This window comes from Plectropomus leopardus, chromosome 22 (assembly GCF_008729295.1).
Source record: "Plectropomus leopardus isolate mb chromosome 22, YSFRI_Pleo_2.0, whole genome shotgun sequence".
In the NCBI taxonomy this organism is placed as follows: domain Eukaryota; kingdom Metazoa; phylum Chordata; class Actinopteri; order Perciformes; family Serranidae; genus Plectropomus; species Plectropomus leopardus.
The window spans coordinates 9,037,629-9,061,141 of record NC_056484.1 but is presented as its reverse complement, the minus strand read 5'-3'; the positions used below and the strand labels follow the sequence as shown (position 1 = coordinate 9,061,141).

At 40.1% G+C, this 23,513-nt stretch overlaps 1 protein-coding gene across 1 annotated transcript in view; it reads left to right on the top strand.

Moving 5' to 3' along the window:
• LOC121961330 (IQ motif and SEC7 domain-containing protein 3-like) overlaps positions 1-23,513 on the top strand; it is a 120,681-nt gene that overhangs the window by 4,892 nt on the left and 92,276 nt on the right. The window contains 1 exon segment of the mRNA XM_042511276.1: positions 20,784-20,864. Within this exon segment, the coding sequence (XP_042367210.1) occupies positions 20,784-20,864 (81 nt within the window).

Genomic DNA, 23,513 nt, shown 5'->3' with positions numbered 1-23,513 from the left:
AAAACATTAAACATGAAATCTTACATGCACATTTGGTGGTTCAGAACGATCCGTGGTGCTGATGTTCTTTGCTTGCCACTATCAAGGTCACATGAACAGCCTCTGCCAGATACACCGCACACACACTCACACACACACACTTTTGCACACAGCAACACACTCAACGTGCTGCGCTGAGCCCCATCTGTTCCACAGGACTGCATTTGCATTGTTTCTGTTAATCCAGATTGATTTATCGTGCCATTAAGACATAATTCCTAAAGAGTGCAGGTCAGGCATAGTATACATTAGAATGAATACTAGAAAAAAATGCTCTGACGTGGACTCACAGAAACATGGACAAACACATATGCAAGATATCTGTTGTAAAAAATAAATGGGGGGGGGGGATTCATTAAGTGGATTCACTGGTGATTTACCAACCATGCCCCCTGACAGTTCTGCAGGATGATGAACAATGAGAGGGAGATGAAGAGAGAACTCGAGACAGAGCGTACTGTACACTGTATCTTATTTCCTTAATGTAAAAGCAGTGACACATGAAAAGCAGCAGACGTGAAGCAGCATTGTAATTTCCATTTAGAGCATTGATCCTGGTCAGACAAGATGGTGTATCGCTGTGCTGTCAGTGCCGCAGGAGGAGTAATACATTTCCATTAACAGGAGGATGACAGGGACATGGCACAAAGTTTCTAATAAGGGTTGTGTATATATTTGTTTGTTTATTTATCTGTGTTATTCCCCCTTCTGGGTACTCCTTTTACTGAACTGGCATCTGCGAGAGTTTGTGCTACACTACAGGTGTCTTCACTTTTTTTTCGTCTTAGAGATTTTTGTTGTGGGAACACAGTCTGTCTCACCTTAAAGGAAAGTGCAACATTTTGTGTTATTTTCAGTTATGCTGCCATAAAATGGGGTTGTATATGGCAATATATGGATCGAACTCCAGATTTTGTCCGATCCCTGTCTGAATGTGATGTTTTTTTTCTACACCTTACCATGTGCCTGGTGTTGGTTACCATTTGCTTTTGTGGCCTAAACATAACCAGCTGTATCATAATCCCACCATGTGTTTTAGTTGACATCACGTTAGCAATATCCCGGAACGGCGATAGCAGACATAGAAGGATACCTTGTACGTGATATGTAGATGCAGACGTCCACTGTAAAATGGCAATATGTGACGACTTGGGAAGAGAACTTGCTGATATTACCAACTGCCTCATTTTTGAAATTGTCATTATGCCTCTGCATTTCCTGCTTTACATGACCCGCTTGCTGGTTTACTAAATTGTTAGCCTTGGTGGCTTCTAGATGCCAAAAGGAGCATCTAGAAGGCATATTTCACTAAATATTGAACTTTATTTAAAAAATGGGATAAACCTACCTTATCATTAGCTAACAGATGTGGTGAAGTGGGACTCTGAGGCTCTGACTTGGCTTAGTGTCTGCTTTGAGATTAGTCTGACTTATCAAATGTAGACTGTGGCTATAAACCTGCCCTTAGCTGGCTACTTAGTCCAGCATTCTTCCTCCCTTTGGATATCGGCCTGTTACTATTTTCAGAATCCCCACTGATACGGGGAACAGTAATAATCTCTGAGCTACTAACTTTGGATCATGCAATAAGGTTCGCCTGCTTTGTTCTTTCAATGAATTGTTGTACAGATTTATGGAAAAGGGCTGGCTGTGTTCCCACATCATTTATTTTCCCCAAAATCTCTAAGAAAAATGAAGACACAAGTCACAGACTGCTTATACTTGCAGGAACTGAAATAACCAAAGGTCACGCCCATAAGTCATGCAAAGTATCATGATTCATGGGGCTAGGGAAAATAACATGGACAGGTTCTTTTGTTAATTAGTCAAGTGAGGAAACAAGGATTCCAATAAGGAAATAAATAATCCTGGATGTACTGGATTTCAAACATAACCACCGTTTTCCCAGCTCATCTGCATTTTTTCTTGATTGAAAGGAAGCAGAAAATCCATTTGCAAAGCTTTCAATGAAGAATTAAATGCTCGCTCACTCACATCATGCGTTCCTCATCTCTTCCAGTGGCATAATTTGAAGAATGCAAATCAAGGCTGCCTTTGGCCTTCGAACAGCGGATGTGGTTGAAAAGTTGATTCCATCCTGAGCTGACTTCTGCTCTGGTGTGAGCTCAAACTTCTCAGACGGAGAGAGTCTGAAGTGTTGCAATTGTGTTACTCAGTCTGAGATAGATTCTTAAGGGGCTTGTGTGACCTGAGGGAAGCCTTCAGCAATCCTGTCTAGTCTTCTCTCTTCCTCTCGTCTCTGTCAGCTGCACCTCCCACTCTCTCAGCTTCCATTGTTCATGTTTTCTCCCAATCTTTGACTCCTTGCTCCCAGCCTACAAATGCTACCATTTTCCACCCACCTCATTACTCCTTCTTCCTCCTTCACCATCCTCGTCTCTTCCCCCCCTTATCTACACTCAAAATTTAAAAATGTCGTCCTCTTCACCAGTCCATCCACACCTCAGTGCTCATTTATACTCCCTTATGGTATGAAAATATATGCCTTCATTTCAAACGATGTAAACGTCACTGCCCAAACACTATAATACATTTTCCCACACATTCATGTAATTGTGACAGCCTGCAATGATCAGCTAGAGTATCTATATCGTTCGGTTATGCATTGCACTGCAGTTTCGGCGTGCAGAGCGTACTTTGGGCACAGATGGAGCAGCAGAACATCAGGTGCAGTAAAAGTTTTTTTGGTCTAAAAGTTTGCATTACAGCTGCTGCTCTCATCTACCGATCTGATCTTATCAGCTCTGATTGGATCAAAAGATCAATTATCCAATGTATGACTCAAACTCCATAAACTGCTGCTGAGGAAAAAAAGAACTCATGAAGAGCCCCTTTTGTGCTGTGTTCACGGACCCCCAGAATCTTCCAAATTTTGATTGATAAAAATAAGGGACACATACGCACAATTATACATTAAAAAAAACAAAACAAAACAAACAAAACAAAAATAAGGACGCTTTCACAGCGGAAAGTCTTCAGCCAATATATGGCACTATAGGGTAAAGTCAAAGGTTTCTGACAGCAGGTTTCTGGTGGTGACGGTGGAGGAGGTCATGATAATGCACCTTTTAATGGAGGCAATGATGTAGATGCCAATGCTTTTTGAAGCGATTCAATACATTTGTTCCGTATTCCGTATCCCATTTTGTTAAATGTCTTTGTCATCTCCGACGTCATATCTCGCTTGAACTATACTATACTGACCCTCAGTTCCTGGTGGTGGTGCTCCATTCCATCCATAAGAAAACATACACTAATACAGATGCAACAGACGCAGAGTACGAACAAAAGGCTCCATCTGTGTCCATGTCGCTTCCAACATTGAGCATAAATGAGCCCTTATTCTTCCTTCCTGTAATTAGCATCTTACAACAGTTATCGCAGCAGTCTGGATCAGTATGCAGTCCCAATCTCTCACCATCAGGTGCTCCACCACTTAACCCGTCTCCTGGCTGGGCTGAAGCACTCAGTCCAACCTGTCCTTTTGGTTCTGTCTACGCTTTGGGGGCCGCCGAGTGTGTTAAAATGAAAGAGTATGAAGGTTAGGAGTGAAGAAGAGTGACAATAAGCGTAGGCGAGGTTGGTGTGTTTATGTGCATAGAGGCGCGTGCGTGTCGGATAGGCAGCAATCCCGCTGCCTAAGGTGGAAATCCCAGGGTTCACATATAGCTCCAGGTGCTTCTCTGCTACTTCCCTGCCTCCCACACACTCTCAGAGATATTTTAAGCCCTTGCTCTTACACACAAAACACTCACTAAAGCACACAAACCCTAACATGCCACATGCCACCTGGCAGCCAGTGTGTTTTTTCCCGCATTGGCCGTGCCTTCCTTTGTGCCGGCCATGCCCTGGTTTTCCTCCTACTGGCCTCAGACCAGCTGGAGCGTAGAATGTATGCCATCTCATATGCTGGGATGTGCAGATAGCACTTAGAGGGTGGGGTGTTCAGCACACATGCACATAAATGGTAGCATACATTACAGCGTCGCCCTGCTGAGTGCCTGCTGGATGCTGCAGTCTCTCCCTGTTCTGATGCTCTTAGATCAATGAGCCTGCAGCTTTACCACCACAAGCTCCACCACCAACCCCGAAGAGCCACTCTGATCTCCAAATGCTATGTCCTTATCTAAAAACCAAGCTATATTTTATCTTGGGCTGTCAGTGTTAGCGCATTAATCGTGATGCTATTAAAGTCTGTACATAATGTGTAATTTCTCTGGGAGGAGGTTAAATAAAGCTCCAAAGTTCGGCTAATTTTTGGCAAAAAACTGCACAGTCATTTCACAGGGGTCTCTTAACCTCTGACATGAGTCTCCCTCTACAGACATGCCCACTTTATGCTAAAGATAATCTGGTAAGAACTGCTTTACCTTGTCAACATGGACTTCAAAACTGTTTTGAAAAGCAAAATAAGAGAATTAAAAATATGTTATAAAAAGTGGTTTAACATGATTAACTATGGAAATTCTGGGATTAGTCACAATTTAATTAACTGTTTGACAGCCCTACTTACACAGCATTTAACTATGTGCTATGCGACACTGTCCTCATCAAGTTTTAATGTCCAAAAAATACATTTTTCCTCATAGTGTCTGACTGACAATAGCTGTAAGCAGCAACCTCCAGGGTTGAAAAATGAAGCCATTGTGGAAGTGCCAAAAACTGCAGTTCCTCTAATGGCCAACTGAGGCTTGAGGCTACCTCATTATCTGAAACTTTAGCCACATTTGATCTGAACATCTGGCACTGTAACACTATATATACAACAGGAAATGAGGAAAAGCATAATAGGATCCTTTTAAAAACAGAAATTATTGATGTTTTAGCCACTCAGTGAAGCTGGGAGACCCAACACAGAGTTATCACCACCATATAAAGTTGTTATGGGGAATTTATTTTGCAAATGTGTTACTACTTTGACATCAAGTAGACACAAAGCAACATACATATGGAGTTATGTTTCTCTCTGCTTGGTTTTGGTTCCCACCAACTCCTGAAGAAAATATGTGGCTTTTTAACTGCAAAAGGTTCCGCTATGTCCACCAGCTTATTGCTATCTTTGTGTGTCTGCCCATTGTTGCTGGGCAGGTTTTTCACAGTGGACTTATAAGAAGCTTTTGGCTAAAAACAGCTGCCAGCTCCTGGAAACAAGGTTCATAAGAGCCATGAGAGTTCAAAAAAGAAGTACAGCTGCAGCCCTAAAAAGCAAAACAACAAGAAAATATATTTTGTTTTGTGAATTGGATGAACTGACCCTACAAGAATAACAATTTCATGTCTCTGGAGTTTGAAGACAAGTAGAATCATTGCCTCTCTCCATGTTTGTCTCTCAAAGACAGCAGTGAGAGGGATTGAGGGAGCGATAGATGGGTGCATGATGGATGTAACGAGTTCAAATGGACATATTCCCTGTCTCTCTGTCCTCCTTTCTCTATTTCCCCTCCTGCCACCATTACTCGAGAGCTGGAACCACCTCTCCTGCAAACCTCTGCTCTTTACATTGCTTCCCCTCCCCTCAGTCTGAATGGGAATCACGTCTACTCGGTTATGACAGGGTGGCTTGGCTCGGCTGCCGCTGGAATCCAAATCATGAATATCACATTTGGTGCGTAGTGCTTTTAAATTGCTTCATTTCTCAGAGGATGTAGCTGCCGGGTGATTCCTGACTCTCTGGTAGAATATTAGCTGTTTTCATGCACAAGTCGAGCAAGGCGAAAGACAGTCCCAGTTGTCTGTAATCCAGCCGTGTGTGTGTTGATGTGTGTGTTAAAAGACTGTGTATGTGTGTTAAATGGACAAGGGAACAGCTGTTGTAAGGGATATATGGGATGATCTTCTGTCTTTTTCACTTATATATTTGGTGAAGGGTAATCAAGTGTATGACGTGCTAAGGCTTTGGCTTACTGGACACTTCTGTTAGTCTTAGGTGGTTGGTTTGATCCAATTTCATGAACATGTCACCATTAGCCTACTAAATGACTCTTGTCTACGATTATTTGCACACCAATATTCCGCTGTTATTCCAAATATGACAATGACAATATTCTGAATTTCATATGTTTCATGCAAACAGCTTATTCCATTTGGTTATTCAGAATTAGGCCTTTTCCTGACTAAGGCATCCTCTGATGAAGGCGCTGGATGCCGGTATTATTCATGTTTTGGACATGTTTACAGAGCATTCCCAATATGCATCTTAACTGGGGTATTTACGGCATAATGCAACACATGGCCTCTTGCCCGTTTATGGTCAGCTCTGTTTGTTGTTTAGACTCCAACTCAACAGTTCGCAAGACTGTGTGATACAGATGTTTGACCAAACGAAAAGCTCACAATTGTGGTCAGAAAGAAAAAAAAAGCACCTACTTTATGAAAGACTTGGACATCAACATTTTTTGGCTATGTGCAAATATAACGCTGAGCTTTTCAAGAAGGTGGTTGAATAAATGAAAGGGGGAGGTTGTGTTCTTATGTTTGAACAATTTCACTCACTGGGGGAGAACTTTGAAAAATCCATTTTTGATGCAAAGAAGCAAATTGGCAAAAGCAGCAGTCATTCCACTTTCCATATCTTAAAGTGATAAATGACGTTAAGAATGTTAATCGGAGTATGCACAGCTGCATGTAAACGGAAACATCAATGGATTATTCTTCTTTCTTAGCCACGTTAACAGTTTTTTTTTATGGATATTGTCTTTTTTTAGAATAAGGACAAAAATAGGAATATTTTGTGCAGGGCTTTCAATTTTGGGGGCTTCAAAGCTTCAGTGATAATTACCCCTGAATATTTGAAACTTTGATGGGACACGATGGGGTGGTGGTGGTAATAGTAATCAATATCAATAATATTCACATACCCTTATCAACCACCTGAACCTTGACCTGACTTGGTAGGACTTACTGTCGCAACATATGTGTGTGACAGAGAATGATAGAGAGGTGAAGAGAAGGTGGAAGGTGGACTATTGCATGCAGTGTTTCTGTAAGTTAAGTTGATGCAAGGCAAGCGCTTCACTACAGTTGAGGATTACTTTCTGCCATTAGTCCTACCTTTTCCTTGTCAGACAGCCGATTTGATTGCTTGAAGCTGGAATCAATGACTCCCTGACAATGCTGGCCTCATTCATGTCTCACACTGGCCACTGCCTTTCAATTTCCTCCGCTTAACTGCTGAAAAAAAAAAGAAAATCAAGCATTAGAATACTGATTTAGATTTCAATAACCATGGCAAGCTTCAAAGCATTCGTGTCAGCCCAACTAGTAAACATAGTAATTTCTCGGCAAATGGTGTATATTTACAATAACCCCAATGAGGAAACTAATTCAACACAATCCTCTCTTTTAGGTCTCAATAAAAAAAAATACAAAGACAATAAAAAAGTGAATTTCTGTGGATCTACGTACTTATAATGCGTGTCAGTTCTGGCTGGCAGCTTTTCATTGATAGAGTATTTTGGCTAACTTGCTGCGCCTTTCAGGTGTCCAGAAATTTTCTTTAAAAGTAGAGGGGAAGATGATGTGAGAACATTATAAACAGGTATATACCTTAGATAGAAAAGCATCATGACAGACAGGATAAATAATTAGACAGGCTAAAAAATAGGGCTTGGACAAAACATACTGAAAAGCCCCCACAGGGCTGAAAAGTCCAAATGTTGTCCCATGTTTCTCAAAACTTGGCAAAAATGCAAACAGTTTCCTTCCAGTGTCCTCTACCTCTAATTTCCAATCAATCAAAATGACAAAGTTTGGCTCAACCATGTCTTTTTTTAAAAAAAAACATGGCTCCCAATTGGCAGTCCTTTGTCACTTGGGCAGCTTGCCGACTCAGTGAAAGACAGAAGTGCCTTCGCCGTCCTTGACACTTCCAGATGCCTGGGATGACACCATCTTTTATATGTAAATATTGCACTCCCACATAACGGCTGTGCATAGAAATATGCTTTTGCTGTTAGTCATGTTACACTAGCTTCACAGTGACTCAACGCCTTCATGGTTGGAGGTAAATTATTCATATGTCTTACTGATGCATTTCATGTCTTCTTCATGCAAATGAACAGTAGCCGTAATGAGCAATCAGCAGAGAGTGTGTGTCATCCGTATGCAATTTACATATTTCAGATGGCTGCAGATGGAAACGATATCAGTGTTGTCATCTGCCGTCCCTCAATCTGATTGCAATTGCAGTGAAAATATAATGACATTATATTTTAAGGAGCCAGCCACTTTAGCAGCTGCTTACCAACAATACGGTTTAATAACTGCACAGTTTCTCATTGTAGGAGTGAGAAAAAAATGTGATAAGTGTAGCACTTGATAATACACCCCTCATTTCACACTCTTTTAATGGCTCTGCAATGCATTACAACCTGTTTAATCCTAGCTGGCAGTTAGCAGCTGCTAATGTATGTGGTGTTGCAATGAAGCAGATGTGTTGACCATAGAACAACACTTTCAGATGTCTTGAAAAATTATGCATAATTTAAAATGTGCTACTCCAGTGTTTGTTCTTCTAAGATGGTGGGATCCCTAATGGACAGATAATGCTGTGCCACAGTTCTCACTGGTCAGAGAGCTAATGACCTTTGTAGCTCAGGGAAAAAGGATCTTTGGACAGAGGAACAGTGTGCAGTTATGGAAAAATGTCCACCCATCTGTTGCAGAGATTTCACCCCCTGAGAGCTTAGCCCTGAAAATCCCTCAACAGACAATCCTAATTGTTTTGCACCATGTGCACCAGTGTGCATCTGTGTGTGTCCAACGAGGACTGAGCGAGCGGTTACATTATGGGCTCAAGTCGGGGGTGAACATTGGGAGAAAAATATCTATGCCTAGTTCTGACTCCTTTTTGTCCTTTTGTAAATTTCTCATGTTTTATCAATTAGATGGGACATATTATGCGTTTCCTCATTTTCTATTATATATAGTGAAACAATGTCAGATGTTCATCTCAAACATGCCTTAAGTTTCAAATAATGAGGTAAAAGTATGTGAATGTAATCCAGCTGTTTTTAAAACACTCACTCTAAACTCATTAAATACTGATGCTTGGTCAGTGGCCTTGCACATTAAAATATGTTGTGCAAAAACCCCCTCTGTGTCAATTTTGGACACCTTGAATGGCCCGTTGATTTACACTGGTTACATGGATTGTGTCTTTTCAAAATAAACTACCTATATATTTACAACATAGGCAAAAAAACTTGAGTTTAGGCAACAAAGGCAAGTGGTTAGGTTTAAAAAAAATATGATTTGGCCTCAAATAAGTACGGTTGTTGCAAACTTTTTGTGACGTCACGTCACATACATCAGTAGCATAGAATGCTACACATACTAACACAGAACGTGGTTATATAAATATAACTCGATTAACTTTTAGTTTCACATGGGACAAGGACAGAGGGCTCCCAGGTCAAAGTAGGAAGTTCGTTTGTGCCATCCACCTCCCCTCCTGCCTGCCCTGTGCAGACTTTGTTGCTCTTTATACTATGGTAGTTACCTGCAATATCAACAACAGAGGAAGATTTTGATTTGGAAGCTTTTACTAGTGATTTGTCACAGTAAAAAGGATTGCTATGCGGTGCAGAGATGCACTAGATCTGCTAACGCTGTCCTATCAGGCCAGACTGAGCTTTTATGGTAGGGGGCCTAAAGAGACAGGTGTTTAGATGGACCATTTCAGACACGGGTTGACTACAGGTGTCACAGCACAGACAGTATGAGGAATATAAAGCTTTTTTCTTTTTTCAACATGAAAGCATGTAAAGATGTTCAAGTAAAAACCCCAAATACTACTATGGAGTATAAAAATAACATGAAGTCCATTTCAAACTACGTGTGTATTTGTAGTCTCTTGAACAGGAGACAGCTTCCACATAATTGGCACACTGGACATATTCTCAGAAATATTTAAATATAATCATGACCTTCAAAAGTGGCATTATACATTATATTATTATTTATTCACCAGCTGTAAAGTTGGCCAATTATGGTAATAATGGCAAACAGCTAGAAAAAGCACATTCTTATTTAGTTTATAGATTACATACTGTTTTTCATAAGTGATATTAAGTAAGTAATATACTATTATTGAGGTTCATTTGGCGGTCATTGCTCTCTACCAACATAATCTCCGTGTCCGCTGTTGCACTGTATACTAAAACAAACACACACACCCATACGCAGGCACACACTTGCCTAAGGAAATGTCAGGTATGGTTAACTTTACGACCCAGAGTAATGTTCAAAGCCATCCACCTAAGGCAGCGAGGCATTGCAGAACTGATCGGAACAGGCACAGCATGTCCAATCGGCTACCCTGGTCTTCTCAACACATCGCACAAAGCCTCAGCCGAGGCTCACCCATGATTTATTGTGCTTTGCATGAGAAAAAACAAGGGATACATCCATTTAGCTGCCAATTTCCCCACATATATACTTAATCATTCATTTGCATTCTTCTCACACCTGGAGACCCTAATTGCTTTTCTTTCACGTACATTACTTTTAAAATTTCTACTTGCTCATGCTCTTCTGCGTTTTTTGTTGCATAATATAATAGAGAGGGGTTTGTTACCTGGTATTAAATGCTTGGTTGGTTGCAGATTATATTTTTTTCTTGGAGGCCACAGGTAAAAATGTCTAACCTACACCTGTGTTTGTGTGTGTCGTTGGCAGTGGTGGAATATAACCAAGTACATTTATTCAACTACTGTACATAAATATGAATTTGAGGTACTTGTACTTTACTTGAGTATTTTCTCTTCATGCCACTTTATACTTTTACTCCACTACATGTCAGAGTGAAAAACTGTATTTTTTCCTTCACTACATTTATCTGACAGCGTTAGTTACTTTACAATTAAGATTTTTGAAAATAGACAAGCTGACACAAGATTAGTTAGTTAACTGGTGATTTGTCTTTTTATAATTTTGACTTTTTGGGTCTTTTGTTCATTTTTTTTTTTTTTCAATTTTGTGTTTTGATGTGTGTTTTTTCCACTTTTAAATAATTTTGAGTTCTTGGGGGTGTTTTTTTCTATATGTATGTTTATTTAATAATTTTTAGGGTTTTTTTTGGGTGTTTTTTAAATTATTATTTATTTTTATTATTTTTTTTTCAGGGTGTGATGTTTTCTACATTGGGTACTTTTACTAAATAAATAACATTTTCAATACAGAACTTTTACTTGTAACAAAGTGTTTTCACGGTGTGGTATTAGTACTTTTACTTAAGTAAAGGATCTGATTACTTTGTCCACCATTGGTCGTTGGCTGTTATACCTGTGGCATTAAATAAGCATTTACCACATAGTCGATTGTCGTCACATTCAGATGATCATAAAAGCGTCTTGTCCTCACCCTCCACTGTGGTTATATCATAACGGCCCCGTCTGTCAACCCCTTGATGCCAGGATTACATCATCAGGTGCACAGTGCCAGGGGGAGGAGCTGATGACTCCTGCAGTGATGTCATTGTATCAACTAAAAGAAGCAAATGAGCTAAGCAGGACACGAAGTCTGAATGAGTCATACGTGTGGGAACTGGAGTAAGATATGATGTGGTGAAAAATATGCTCTTTTTTCCTTTTTGGTCATGTCTTCCCAATCATCTGCCGACTTTCCCCATTCTTTATTCTTTTACTTCCTTGTGCAGAAAACCCTTAATGTCTAAATGAAAATAATTTACTTCAGCACGAAATGACTACTGTTGCCGATCTGGTTGATGGGATTTTCCTCATCAGCCCAAACCCTGGCTGATATGACAACCATGTCAGTTTGATGGCTGTCAAGCATCAGCGTGAAGCATGGGAAATATCTGTGAAATTTGACCCACTGCCAAGTCTTCAGCAGATGGCCCTGCAGCAGCACAGTGTAGTGTTGATGCTCGATACGAGCTGCTGAAACTGCTCAATAGTGGAGGCACCAGCTGGAGAGAAAACACTGGGAAAAACTGCTGCTTTCATAAATTAGTGACAGCTATTGGGATCCCATTTATTCTTTGTTTTTCTTTCTCTCCTACTAGATAAAATCGATCCTAGAGTAAAGTTTTACAACATGGTGGCAAACTTTTTCACTGCTCCTCTGGTGATGTTATTGTAAAAATGTCTAACTGGTTTCAAGCTCAATGAATAAAGTTGGATAGTTTATGCAAGTTACTTTGCAGAATTGAGAGCCCTAAGGGGCTAACAAAGATCTAGAAACCAGGCTACAAATACGCTAACTATTGTATTACTGCAAAAAAAATGTGAACACATTTCTCGCTGTTAGTGTGAACCTAGTTGTTGATAATACTGTAAAATATTTCTGCTTATTCACATAATAAGGTTTTGCTAAAAGCTGGGTAGTTACTTGCTTGGTTACACCGAGTAATCAAACAGTTAACGTTAAATCAGTGTAAGAATAATTTTGTTTGTAAAAGCTAGCTAAATAAATAACATTGGCAACCAAGATAACATGATTTCCTGGTGTTAGCATGCTGCTACATGTAGCACTGTACTTGCAGCCAGGGAATAGACATATATAGAAATTAGTTATGAGCCAATATTAGCTTGTCTCAAAAGTAGAAAATATTGTAAAAGAAAAAAAAAACCCCAAAAACCCATAACATTTGAAACTTTGGCCATTTTTAAGAACACTGTAACATTATAAGTTATATATATGTCAGAAAAAAAGCAAGGCATAAAAGGTCCCCTCTAAAGAAGAGCATACTTTTTATTTCTAACACAAACTTGTCCAGTAAAAGTAAATCCAGCTCAGTGTCACTCCTGAACCCCTTCAGCTGACGGAGCTTTCTCCAAGTGAGCGCCAGGAAGTGGTTCACTCCTGTTCTCCCTCCCAGGCTCAGCTCGCTCCCTCTCTGCTTGTTTTGCCTCCTCCGTCAAACACTTCTCTTTTAAGTTTTATTGAAGGGGGACCAACAGTTGGGAGCTGAGTTGAAGAAGAGTTTAAAATGTTGAAAGCCTGGAAAGAATTTTTTTCTTCTTTGATTTTTAGGGGCCTGACATCAAAACTTGACATTATCGTTGATATTTTAGATGATTTTTCTTCCGCAGAGCTCATGTAGCTCGTAAAATATCCCCCGATTGATGACACACTGATGATATTTGGCCTGGAAAACACTCAAATATGATATTCAAATGTGGCCGATGCTCTTAGACATTATCATCGCTCACATTTCCCTCCCTCTGAAGTCTAAGTTGCCACCAGCTTACATGTGAAACCGTGATCTCAAGAGGTGAAGGCTTCAGAGAGACACGATGCAGTAAAAGTGCAGAGCTTGATGGTGAAATGGTTTCATATTTACTGTCAAGTGCCGCGGTGGAATCAAGTAAGCCACAATGAGACAGAGAGTGTGTGAATAAAGCGCAAATGTTGCAGCTTTCCTGACACTGGCACTGTCAGGAGTTCTTTTTAAGGGATCGAATACAAGGACGAAATGGGTTTTTTTTTCTCCCTCTTTTGTTCGCTTTCTCATGGGAAAAGTGCTCTCGCTCTCTCGGCCATCTCCAGCTCTCTCAGTTTCGCTGCAGAAGGCGAGCTAAGCCGCTTGGGACGGCCCGAGAGTCCGTGCTGACGTAAACCTTTCAAGGAGGCTTTTTTTTAAATTCACTGTGTGTGTGTAAAGGAATTGAGGCTTTCACGACTGAATTTTGAGGAACTTTTTTTTTTTTTGAGGTGTGTGTGTGTGTGTGTGTGTGTGTGTGTGTGTGTGTGTATAGGACTGGTGCATTGCTCCTAGTCCTCTGATCAGTTCAAGGTTTTTTTCTCAGAACAATCACATTTAATCCATGATTTTAACCTCACGGAGATATGCACACAGCATCATGAAGCACCACGAGTGTTATGAATTTATTTCTCTCCAGAGCTCTACGTGCTTTTAGCCTGTAAAACATAGTGATAAACTGCTACTTATAGCAACTGCCAATTTGCCAAATGGAAGTGAAGTACTATGAAAACAGTATCTTTTTTTGATTTAACACGATCAAAGTGCTTCTACTAATTCTCCTGTCAGCTGATGTCATTCATATGCACTGCAAAACATTACAACAGGAAATACAAAAAGACCCATTTCAGACTATTTATACTGTCAAGTTTGAAATGGTAATATATATAATATACTTGCACTGACTTTTTTGAGGTGCCTAAAATATGTTTTGCTGCAGCCCCCGTCCACAGCAGTATATTGCTTAGCTCCTCTGCCGGCAGATTTGGTTTATTATTCATTATTTACACTTGTAAAGCAACACTGTGCTGAAAAAAAAAGCACAGCAGAAACGTCATATAGGTTGCACCACTATGTTTAACTATCTTTAAATGTTACAGTTACAGCTGAAAATGACAACAGAAATGAAGAAGTTTTGCTTATTTCACATATCTTCAATCGCCAGTTATTCACCCGAAAGTGATTGCTGTTGTTAGCGCAATGTGACCGTGACTCCGTCTATACGAGCCAATCTCAATTACTCGAGCATTGTAATAATCTCATTGCCAATGTAGAGTATTGTTCTCTTTTTACCTTTTCCAGGTGTTAAAGTAGTTGTTTTATTTTGAACCCATTTTTTAAATAGAGGGATGCATTTTTAACTCACTTTACTATTTTAAATACACTGAAATGTTTTGCTTCCCCATACTTTTCTTGATTTGACTTTGACCTTGACTCTAAAATGCATTTATTCCAAAATGCTGCATCAAAACAAACATGGATATATCAGAAAATACAAAAAATCCTTTCTAAGTAAGCATCTATGCAACCTTCAAGACCTAAGCTGCACCACTTGTGTTAAATGTTTGCCTCCTCCAAGGTCAACTGTGTTTGTATTTACCCTGTTTGGCCTTCAGGGGCAGACTCTAATACTGCATATTATGTTATTTCCATGAGTGAACATGTTCTCAGCTATTTTTTTCCCTTGCTGCTAAGGAAATGGTCTGTGAAAACTAATCCGTCAATTATTGCGAGCTTTGACCCTCCTCTCTCTCTCTTTGTGTCCCCTGCTTCAAATTGTATCACTTCAGTGTGCACAGATCTTTTTCTGCCTTGAGCCGAGTTGAATCAGCCGGAGAGCTGTTGACACAGCAAAGCTGAATTCAACACAAGGAGGAGCGCATCGACAAACACATTAGACACGAGAAGTTAAAACAAAATACAATGAAACCATGGTGTGCAGATTACACTCTCCCTCAAACAGACCCAGTGTGTGGAAGAGCTTATAAAAGCTTATAGATTTTTTATAGGTGGTATTAGTGAGCTTAGGCCATGAGGGGAACTGAGTCAGTGGTGTGGAAGATCAGAAAGCAGGTCATGCAAGTTCAGTTTAATCTTCAGCGCCTGCATTGATCAAACAGTTCGAGGGAGGCGTGTGTGCTTCGAACCGGAGACAAGGGTTTGTAGTCTTGCATATTTTTAGGAGAATTCATGTTGATGTAGAAGTAATCCTGAACATGGGGATAGGCAGATTGACGTCACAATGATGCGGAGATTAATTAGGAAATGATAACTCCTCGTATTGCATGAGCTAACTCACATTATATGACATGAAGTGGTGGACAGAGTATTCAGATTCTTTACTTAATTAAAAGTAAAAATAAAACACAGTGAAAATACTCTGTTACAAGTAAAAGTATAGTACAAGTACCTCAAATTTAGGTACAGTCCTTGAGTAAATGTACTTAGTTACATTCCACCACTGATAACATGATAGTTGCCTTTTTATGCACTTTTGGTCGTGCTATCTCTGTGGCGCAGCTGTGCCTTTTAAAAGGTCCCCTTATAAACCGAAATTGTTATAAAATGCTTGCAAGCTGTTTTTGAGGGGAAAGATATTAAAAGACGGCAAAAATAATGGAGGGAAAATTGTAAGAAGCCAGAGATCAAAGCAGAAAGAGACGGATGGTTGAGATGAATCAAAATGAAGGTGCTTTAAAAGATAAAAAGAGTTCATGCTCTTCCCATCCCATAATACTTCCCTGAGAGGTGTTTTTCTCAAGTATGGTGAAATCAATCACTCAGATGTGGCCGAACTATTTTTTATTGACGCAGTTTGGCCGAGAGTGGATATATATCAGTTTCGTCTGTGCATCTGTCTCATCATCGGAGGCAACTAACCCCGCTGCACGCTTCACCTCCTCCCCAATAATACCCATTGATTAAATTCAAATGAGCTCTGCATCTTTTTCCAATGCCGTTGTCAAGAAAAGGACAACTCAGCAGGTTTGGAGTGTTTGAGATTATGCCGTCTTTATTCATACATATGTATATCGGTCAGCACAGAAAATCAGAGGCATGTGCAAGTGGGAGGCAAACGTTTGAAACCGCAGTGGGAAGATGTTGCATAACTAGCATTAGGATCATCTCAGAAGTATACCATGGAGGATTTAATAGGTGTAAAGTCTTCATATATACTTGTTTAAGTTCAGGTAAGGGCTTATTTATGCTTAATGTTAGATGCATATACGAACACAGACAAAGCCTACAGTCCACACTCTGCATTCATTTTGTCGGCGATTGTGCACGTTTGCTGAAAACTTACAGGTACAGATGATATTGAGCAGGACCATCGGAAATCATGGGGGCCGATTAGTATAGTTCAAGCACGAAGTGATTGATAAATGGTACGTACTTTAGCTATGCTTCTGAGGTTGAAAAATAATGTTTTCATCACCATGACCTCCAAGATCCCATGACGGTGCTATCGATCTTCTCCAATGTGAATAAGCGTGTTTCCCGCCAGGGTGCTGACAAAATGAGCGCAATGCACATACATTATTACAGGGACTCAAGCTGCTTTGCTTGGTGGACACTTTTGCAAAATGACAGGAGGCCAGGGGCCAGTCACAGCAGCCCTATACGTGTTTCTGGGACTTAAGGACATTGGTAGGATTTTATGAAATTTCTAGAACTTTAGGACATTTCTCAAATTTTAGGACATTTCTTGGATTTTAGGACATTTCTTCGGTTTTAGGACATTTATAGGATTTTGAGACATTTTTCGTATTTTAAGACGATTCTAGGATTTAAGAACATTTCTAAGATTTTAGAGGCTTAGCTAGGACCTCTGTGGGAGGTTTTTTGCTGTTTAATGCACTCTGGCACTTTATGTTTAATTAAAGTAAAAAAAAAAAAACAATTTCCAGGGTGGATTACTTTATTTTTATCATGAATGAGAAAATGGTTGGGGGGCCACCTGGCACCCTTTCGGGGTCCAGATTTGTCCAGTGGGCCATAAATTGAGTATCACTGCTTTATCATTTTTGCATTTTTCTCAGAAGGTAAATAAAATAACAGCATTAATGCAACACAAATGATTAGTCCATCAGCTTAGCTGTTTTTTTTTCCTTGTACTGCAGAATATACACCCTTTATCTGCGTGAACAAGTGGCTCTGCTGTTTCCAACGCTCCCACTAATCTGTGTCCCCTTCGAGACCGCCTTTGTTCTCGGCCTATTAAAAACGGCACAGCGGTGTCATGGTCGTTAAGGCGAACACAATTAGAGGAGCCATTAACAATGGGAATTAATTTGCTGTCATACCCTCCTTGTACTGTCTGCTGTTGTCGTTGTCAAATATCGCCAACCTCCCTTTCAGGCTTGTTTCTGCCTCAGTCTGTACAAAGAGGCCTTTAGGATCAACCTTTAGAGTTTGGCTAGCCTAAAAATTTTTACTTTTTAGAGGTCCTGGTGTACTGTGTGATAAATTATCGCACTTCACAGCAGAAAACAGACTGAAGTGTTCTTGAGGCCGGGCAGCAGCCGTGCTCTTGAAGGAGGTATATAAGAAGATATAGAGGTCTCTTTGTTTTCTCTGTCCTCTCCCAGGGGACGGACAGAAGGGGAAGCAGAAAGAGATGAGGGCAGGGAGATCGCCTACAAGGCTGAAGATCAAAAGGCAACAGAAGGGCGATAAGGGATTGAGAGGTGGTTGCTGCTGGGACTATGGGCTTTGCTTTCTCATCTTTATGTCTCACCTCTTTCCTCTCTGTCCTTCTCCATGTCCCGTGTCCAGGGATAAGGACACGGCATATGGAAAGCTCTTTTTACTGGCTACATCCTCTGGCAGCAAGAGTAATTGAGCAAATAGCTCTCCTGCACAACGCACCGTGCCTACAGGAGCTGAAATAGGGGGGGATGGGAAGTCTTGGAGAGTGATGGAAAATCAGTGTAAAAGGAAAGAAGGAGAGGAGAGGAGCGGGGGGAAGGGATGATACCGAGGAGCAAGATGGATGAAGCCAGAAAATGAAGAATGTGAGGCAGCGTCCAGGTTGAGAGAGAGGGCACACTGATGAAGGGAGGAAAGTAAAGGCACTCATGGCTTTCTCACATGCGCATTAAAATTTTATATCCTTGCTCTTTCCTCGCTACATTTCAGTATCACCCTCACTTGTGACTCTATCTCCACTACGTTCCAGCAGAACAGCCGAATGTGTTTAAAATAAAATGCTTTGAAGCAGCCATGCTTCCTGTAAATCTCCTTATAAAGAAATGAGAGGATGTGTTTCAAAATATTGCCAATATTAGTTTTGCAGCAACGTCGTGGTGAGTTGTGGGGTGAAACTTTTATTTCAAGGATTTTTACGCCTTTGCTGGAAGGATGGAAACACTGAGGTTAAGGCCTGTCACAATAATTGCGTTATTGACGTATGACCTTGATCATTTTGCTGACCTTGATGTCGCCTGTTGTGTTTACATGCATGTTTGTTTCCATAGGAATGTCACCAACGATTTAGCCAGCATGATGTAAGAAAAAACAGCAAGGTTCTGCAGCAATTCACCCACTCTCTATCATCGCCTACCTGCGCAATCCTCAACAACAGCAGAACCTACATTTTCCTAGCAGAAGAGACAAATCCTGACAGTTTTTAGCTTACCAACCCCTAGCAACAAGCAACAAAAAGTCTGTCGTTTGTAGTTTACTCTCCAACTACTCTACCATCAACAAAAAGCTGGGCTCCCAGGCCGTTCCTCCCTCAATAGCATCACAACAGGCAAATCATGTAGGCAACTTTGGTGTTTCCGGAGGTTCGCTAAGCTTGTCGATAAGTCTCAAAGGCCAAATTTAACGTCTTAAACTTGGTAATTCTGGGCTGCTCCTATGAAGGTACTATAATTCTATCTTGTTCATACCAAGAGTTGTGAATTAGTTTAAAAAATACGTTGAATATATTTTTCATATTTCAATAATGAATAGTCTTAAGAATTAAAGGTTAATTGCTTGTTGAAAGGATAAACTTGCATTATTATGTGATTATTTTATGTTATTATCTTTTATTGGTCTCAATGTGACTGTTACATTGTTTTTGCAGAAATTTCTGGGGCATTTATCATTAATAAAAAGTAGTTTTTACTATATTACTCATCATCGCCCATTGCTTAACAGCTAAAACTGGTCAACTGAGAGCTATCTTTACTGATTCATTGTTTAAGTCATTAACCAAACAAAAATGACAAAGATTCTTTGGTTTCAGCTTCTCAAATGAGGATCTTCTGCTTTTTATTGTTATATATCTTAGTGACTTCAAAATATTTAAGCTGATGGTTGAACAAGGACAGTTTTCACTATATTATATCATTCCATAGACAAAACGATTATGCCCTATTGCTTTATAAAAAAAAAAAAAAACTGGAACCGAATTTTACTTTGTTTGGGATTTATTTCCTTGATTCAAGGGAATGAACTTTCTCTGTGCAAGCCTTTTTTTTTTAACCAGAGCTCTTTTCTTTCTCTGCCGCTGTCCGTGGTGCTGACACATTCAGTCTGTGTCTCTCTCCATGGTGCTGAAACCACAAAACCTCGTCTCTTTGTGTCTGTCTATCTCCATGGTGATGAAACACTCAAACTGTCGAACTCCTCGTCTCTGTCTATCCCCTTTATATCATCTTCAGATCAAGTGAACACGGACAAACGCATCAAAAGCAGAGCGATTCACATTAAATGTGGCCTTTCACTTCATCTGCATCTTTTGTTCATTTATTTCCCCAAATTCCTTCCGGCAGAATATGAGACACTGCTCACTCTATGAACACCGCAAACACACTGCACTTCACATTGATATTATCTAGTTAAAGGTGACCTGAAGAGTTTTCTGGTAAACATGTTTTTTTTTCACGTTTTGGTTCTTATCAAAACATACTGGGCCTCATGCAAGATTTTTTGTATTCTTATCCTAAATCCCTACAAAAAATGATTGTTTCAGCCTGATGAATCCCACTGGTTCATGAGGACATTATTATTGTGTAAGATTTAATCGATGCCCTTGGAGTTGCCACATAACACTGCCTGTCCTGCTTCTCGTGGCCGGAATTCATTCATAATAACGTTACCAAAGAGTAAAAATGAGCACATTGGCCTGTGGTAAAACAACCAAGGCAAACAAGACATGGACTAAGTGCTCAAAAAAAATCTGCAACATAATTCTAAACATTTAATTATGATAATTATAAATATATTTTTTCCTCTACCTTTTCCCCTGTATATTTTCCCTGTTTTTTTTTCTAAATCTACTAATTTCTTGCATTATATGGAACATTTCTTACCAAGTTGTTTATTTCTGTACTAAATCCGTTGCTCTAAGCAGCAACTAATAATGGGGGTGCCCACGCAACGTATTTTGCCGCTTTATGAGTGAGACCAGACTTAAAAAAACAGTAGAAAGATCTCAAGTTTTAGTACATTATGCCATCCATTTTGCTAATTTCTATTTATTCTGTTTCTTCTCTTTTTCACACAGCAACCAAACGGTGCTTCACCAGTTCTGCTGCCCTGCCCCTGAGGCCCCTGAGGGGGAGACCTCCACTGCCTGTGTCCCCAGGTAAGATGACTGCATCCTTGTAACATCTGCACAAATATTGTTTTTGTTTTTACTTATTTACTTTGAACTATTTTAAGTTTTATTTTCTGTAAATTTGAATTGCAGCCACTTATCATGCATCCTGTTAAATAGCGGTGCTGCAGTAGCTACTTTAGGCAACACAACTACCCCAGCAGTGTTTCCTAAGTTGAAGTGGTTGTAAATGCTTCGGTCTCTCACAGACAAAAAACGGAATTTCTGCCCCCCCCCTTGACCACAGTGAGCCAAGACTCGGTCATATCAGCTTGGGTTTTGGGTCTTGTTGATCTAAGACACGCTGGATTTGTTATTTCCACAGGGCTTGTTAATATTTGTCACACTACGGAGATAAATCTACACAGTGGTAACAGCCAAATCAATCATATCAAGATCCCATTTTCTGGACAATGGTCAAGTCCTTGGTGAAACTGCTCGTATGAAAATTGAATAATTGGAATAATATTACATTGAGTTTAGCAAGCAAAGCAGCATGATTACACTGTTATCTTTTTATTTCAGACTGGCACACGACAGGGATAGAGCTAAAGCTGCCAGTTGGAAATCCGACACTTGCATATGAATTCCAAAAAGTCTATTTTATTTCAATAAAAGTTTTTAAAGTCAAACAATTTACTAGCTCTGTCCTGGGGAATGGGAAAAACAGACCAACTTATAATTAGCGGCTGTAATACCTCTACCTTTGTATGACAGCTTTGAGGGGGTATGATAATTAATATTTAGTGTTGAATGGGCAGTCTGGAAAATATAGAATTAGATAAGCAAGTACAAAAAGAAAATAATAATTGCCTTTGACAAGTTGTTATCTCGCCCATTTCAAGCAGCATTGACAACACAAAAAATTTGTATGCCTCCTGCTTTTATTTAACGAAGTGCACTCTGCCACCAGAGTTTCACTGGAAATTAAGGCATTCATCTGGCCGAGGCATCAGTAGCAATTAAGCCATCCGCCTGAAAATGGTTTGTTTTTTGTGGACTGCCAGTTTCACAGGACTGCATTGTATGAGCTTGGCAGAAAATAGCAGATAAGCAAACGCATATTGATGGGGAATCATAGCCCCCACGGTGCTGGAAATTATAAGTGGCTGAAGGCTGTAGTCCAACAAGCACGGGCAAAATCACACTTTAAACACTTCAGCGCAGTGTGCTGTATTGAATCTGACACATGGATAGACTTAAGGTTAGAGAAACGTAGGAGGGGAGAGCAGTGAAAAGTTTAAAGGATCTGTATGTAACTATTTACCAGCATTAATAGTTTTTTATTGCATATTGTAATGTGACTTAAAAACTGAGACTTTCTCCAATTTTCACAGTTGCTTTGAACAGCCTGTGGACTGACTTAAATGTAAAGAAATCGGGCAAACTTTTTCCCATAAAGTCCAAAGAATGAGATGTTATGCATGTTCCCGGGTGCCTTGCCTCTCTTCAGCTCAGATAGCTAAGAAATAGAGTCCGCTAACATCAACAAACGACTGACACCCACCACAACTCAGACTCCTACATTTTGCTGCAGCAACCCGGCAGAGACAGACCTTCACTTAGCGCCCTGTAGCATCTTGAATTCAGCCAAACCACAGCCAAGCACAGAGCGCCGGGGATTCGATTCTGACCGCCCCGAGTCCCAGAGAGCTGTGCTAGCTGAGAGATGTGCTAGCCATTAAATCCATCAAATTCAGTGCTTCCCCGTACAGATTATTTTTTTTTTTGCTTTTGAGGAAGCGCTGGCATGTAAAATATATTGTACTATTGTGGGTTTAACTAGCTAAACCTACAACAGTGACAACAGTGACGTTTGTCACTGTTTGGACTGATGCCCAGATGGGGGCCACTGACTTACATGAGGATAGACACATCTATAAATAAGTCACAACCACTGAAAAATGACTTGTTCCACCATCAGGATTTTATCCAATTGGTCTGATAACATTTGGAAAGTCTAGAAGAACCCCGAGTTTAAATAATTTATTCTCCCTCAAGTTAGTGAAGCACGACGCCAGAAATAGCCGGTGGTCTCTAGTGCGCTTGCTCTATGGACCCAATGATGCTAAAGTAGCACTGATAATGTACATGGTAGATAATTTACAGTGAAAATAGAGCTTTTTTTTTGGCTCCATGTGCCCCTGAGCAACTTTCATAGGAAGGACCAGGGCCCTACCACAAATGCTGTATCCAGGTCTCTTAATACATCCATGTACGAGAACTGGAATGCAAGCAACAGGATGCCAACTGAAATATCACTTAACAGTGTCAGTGTGACTAATACGTTTTTTCTGAGTTACATACCGAACCTTTAAAAGCAGAAAAAATGCTTCGTAAATCCATTCATCAGATAACTTGTCAAACACTGACTCAAAACCCAAGTTTCTTACAGTATAAGTTGTCACTTCATGCCTCCGTTAAATGCACAAGATATCAGAGGTGGTGGTTAAAACTGACTGAAAGTGACTTTCATAAAATCAAAGCTGGAGGGGAAATTGAAAAGGCAGAAAGACAAGAATCGATCGAGTTCAGCAGCTTGAACTCTGCTTGATAGAAGCCGTTTGGCGCTCTTGTGTTTTGTGATTGCTTTGTGCTCAGGGACCATTAGCTAAAGGTACAAACAAAGTGCACAAC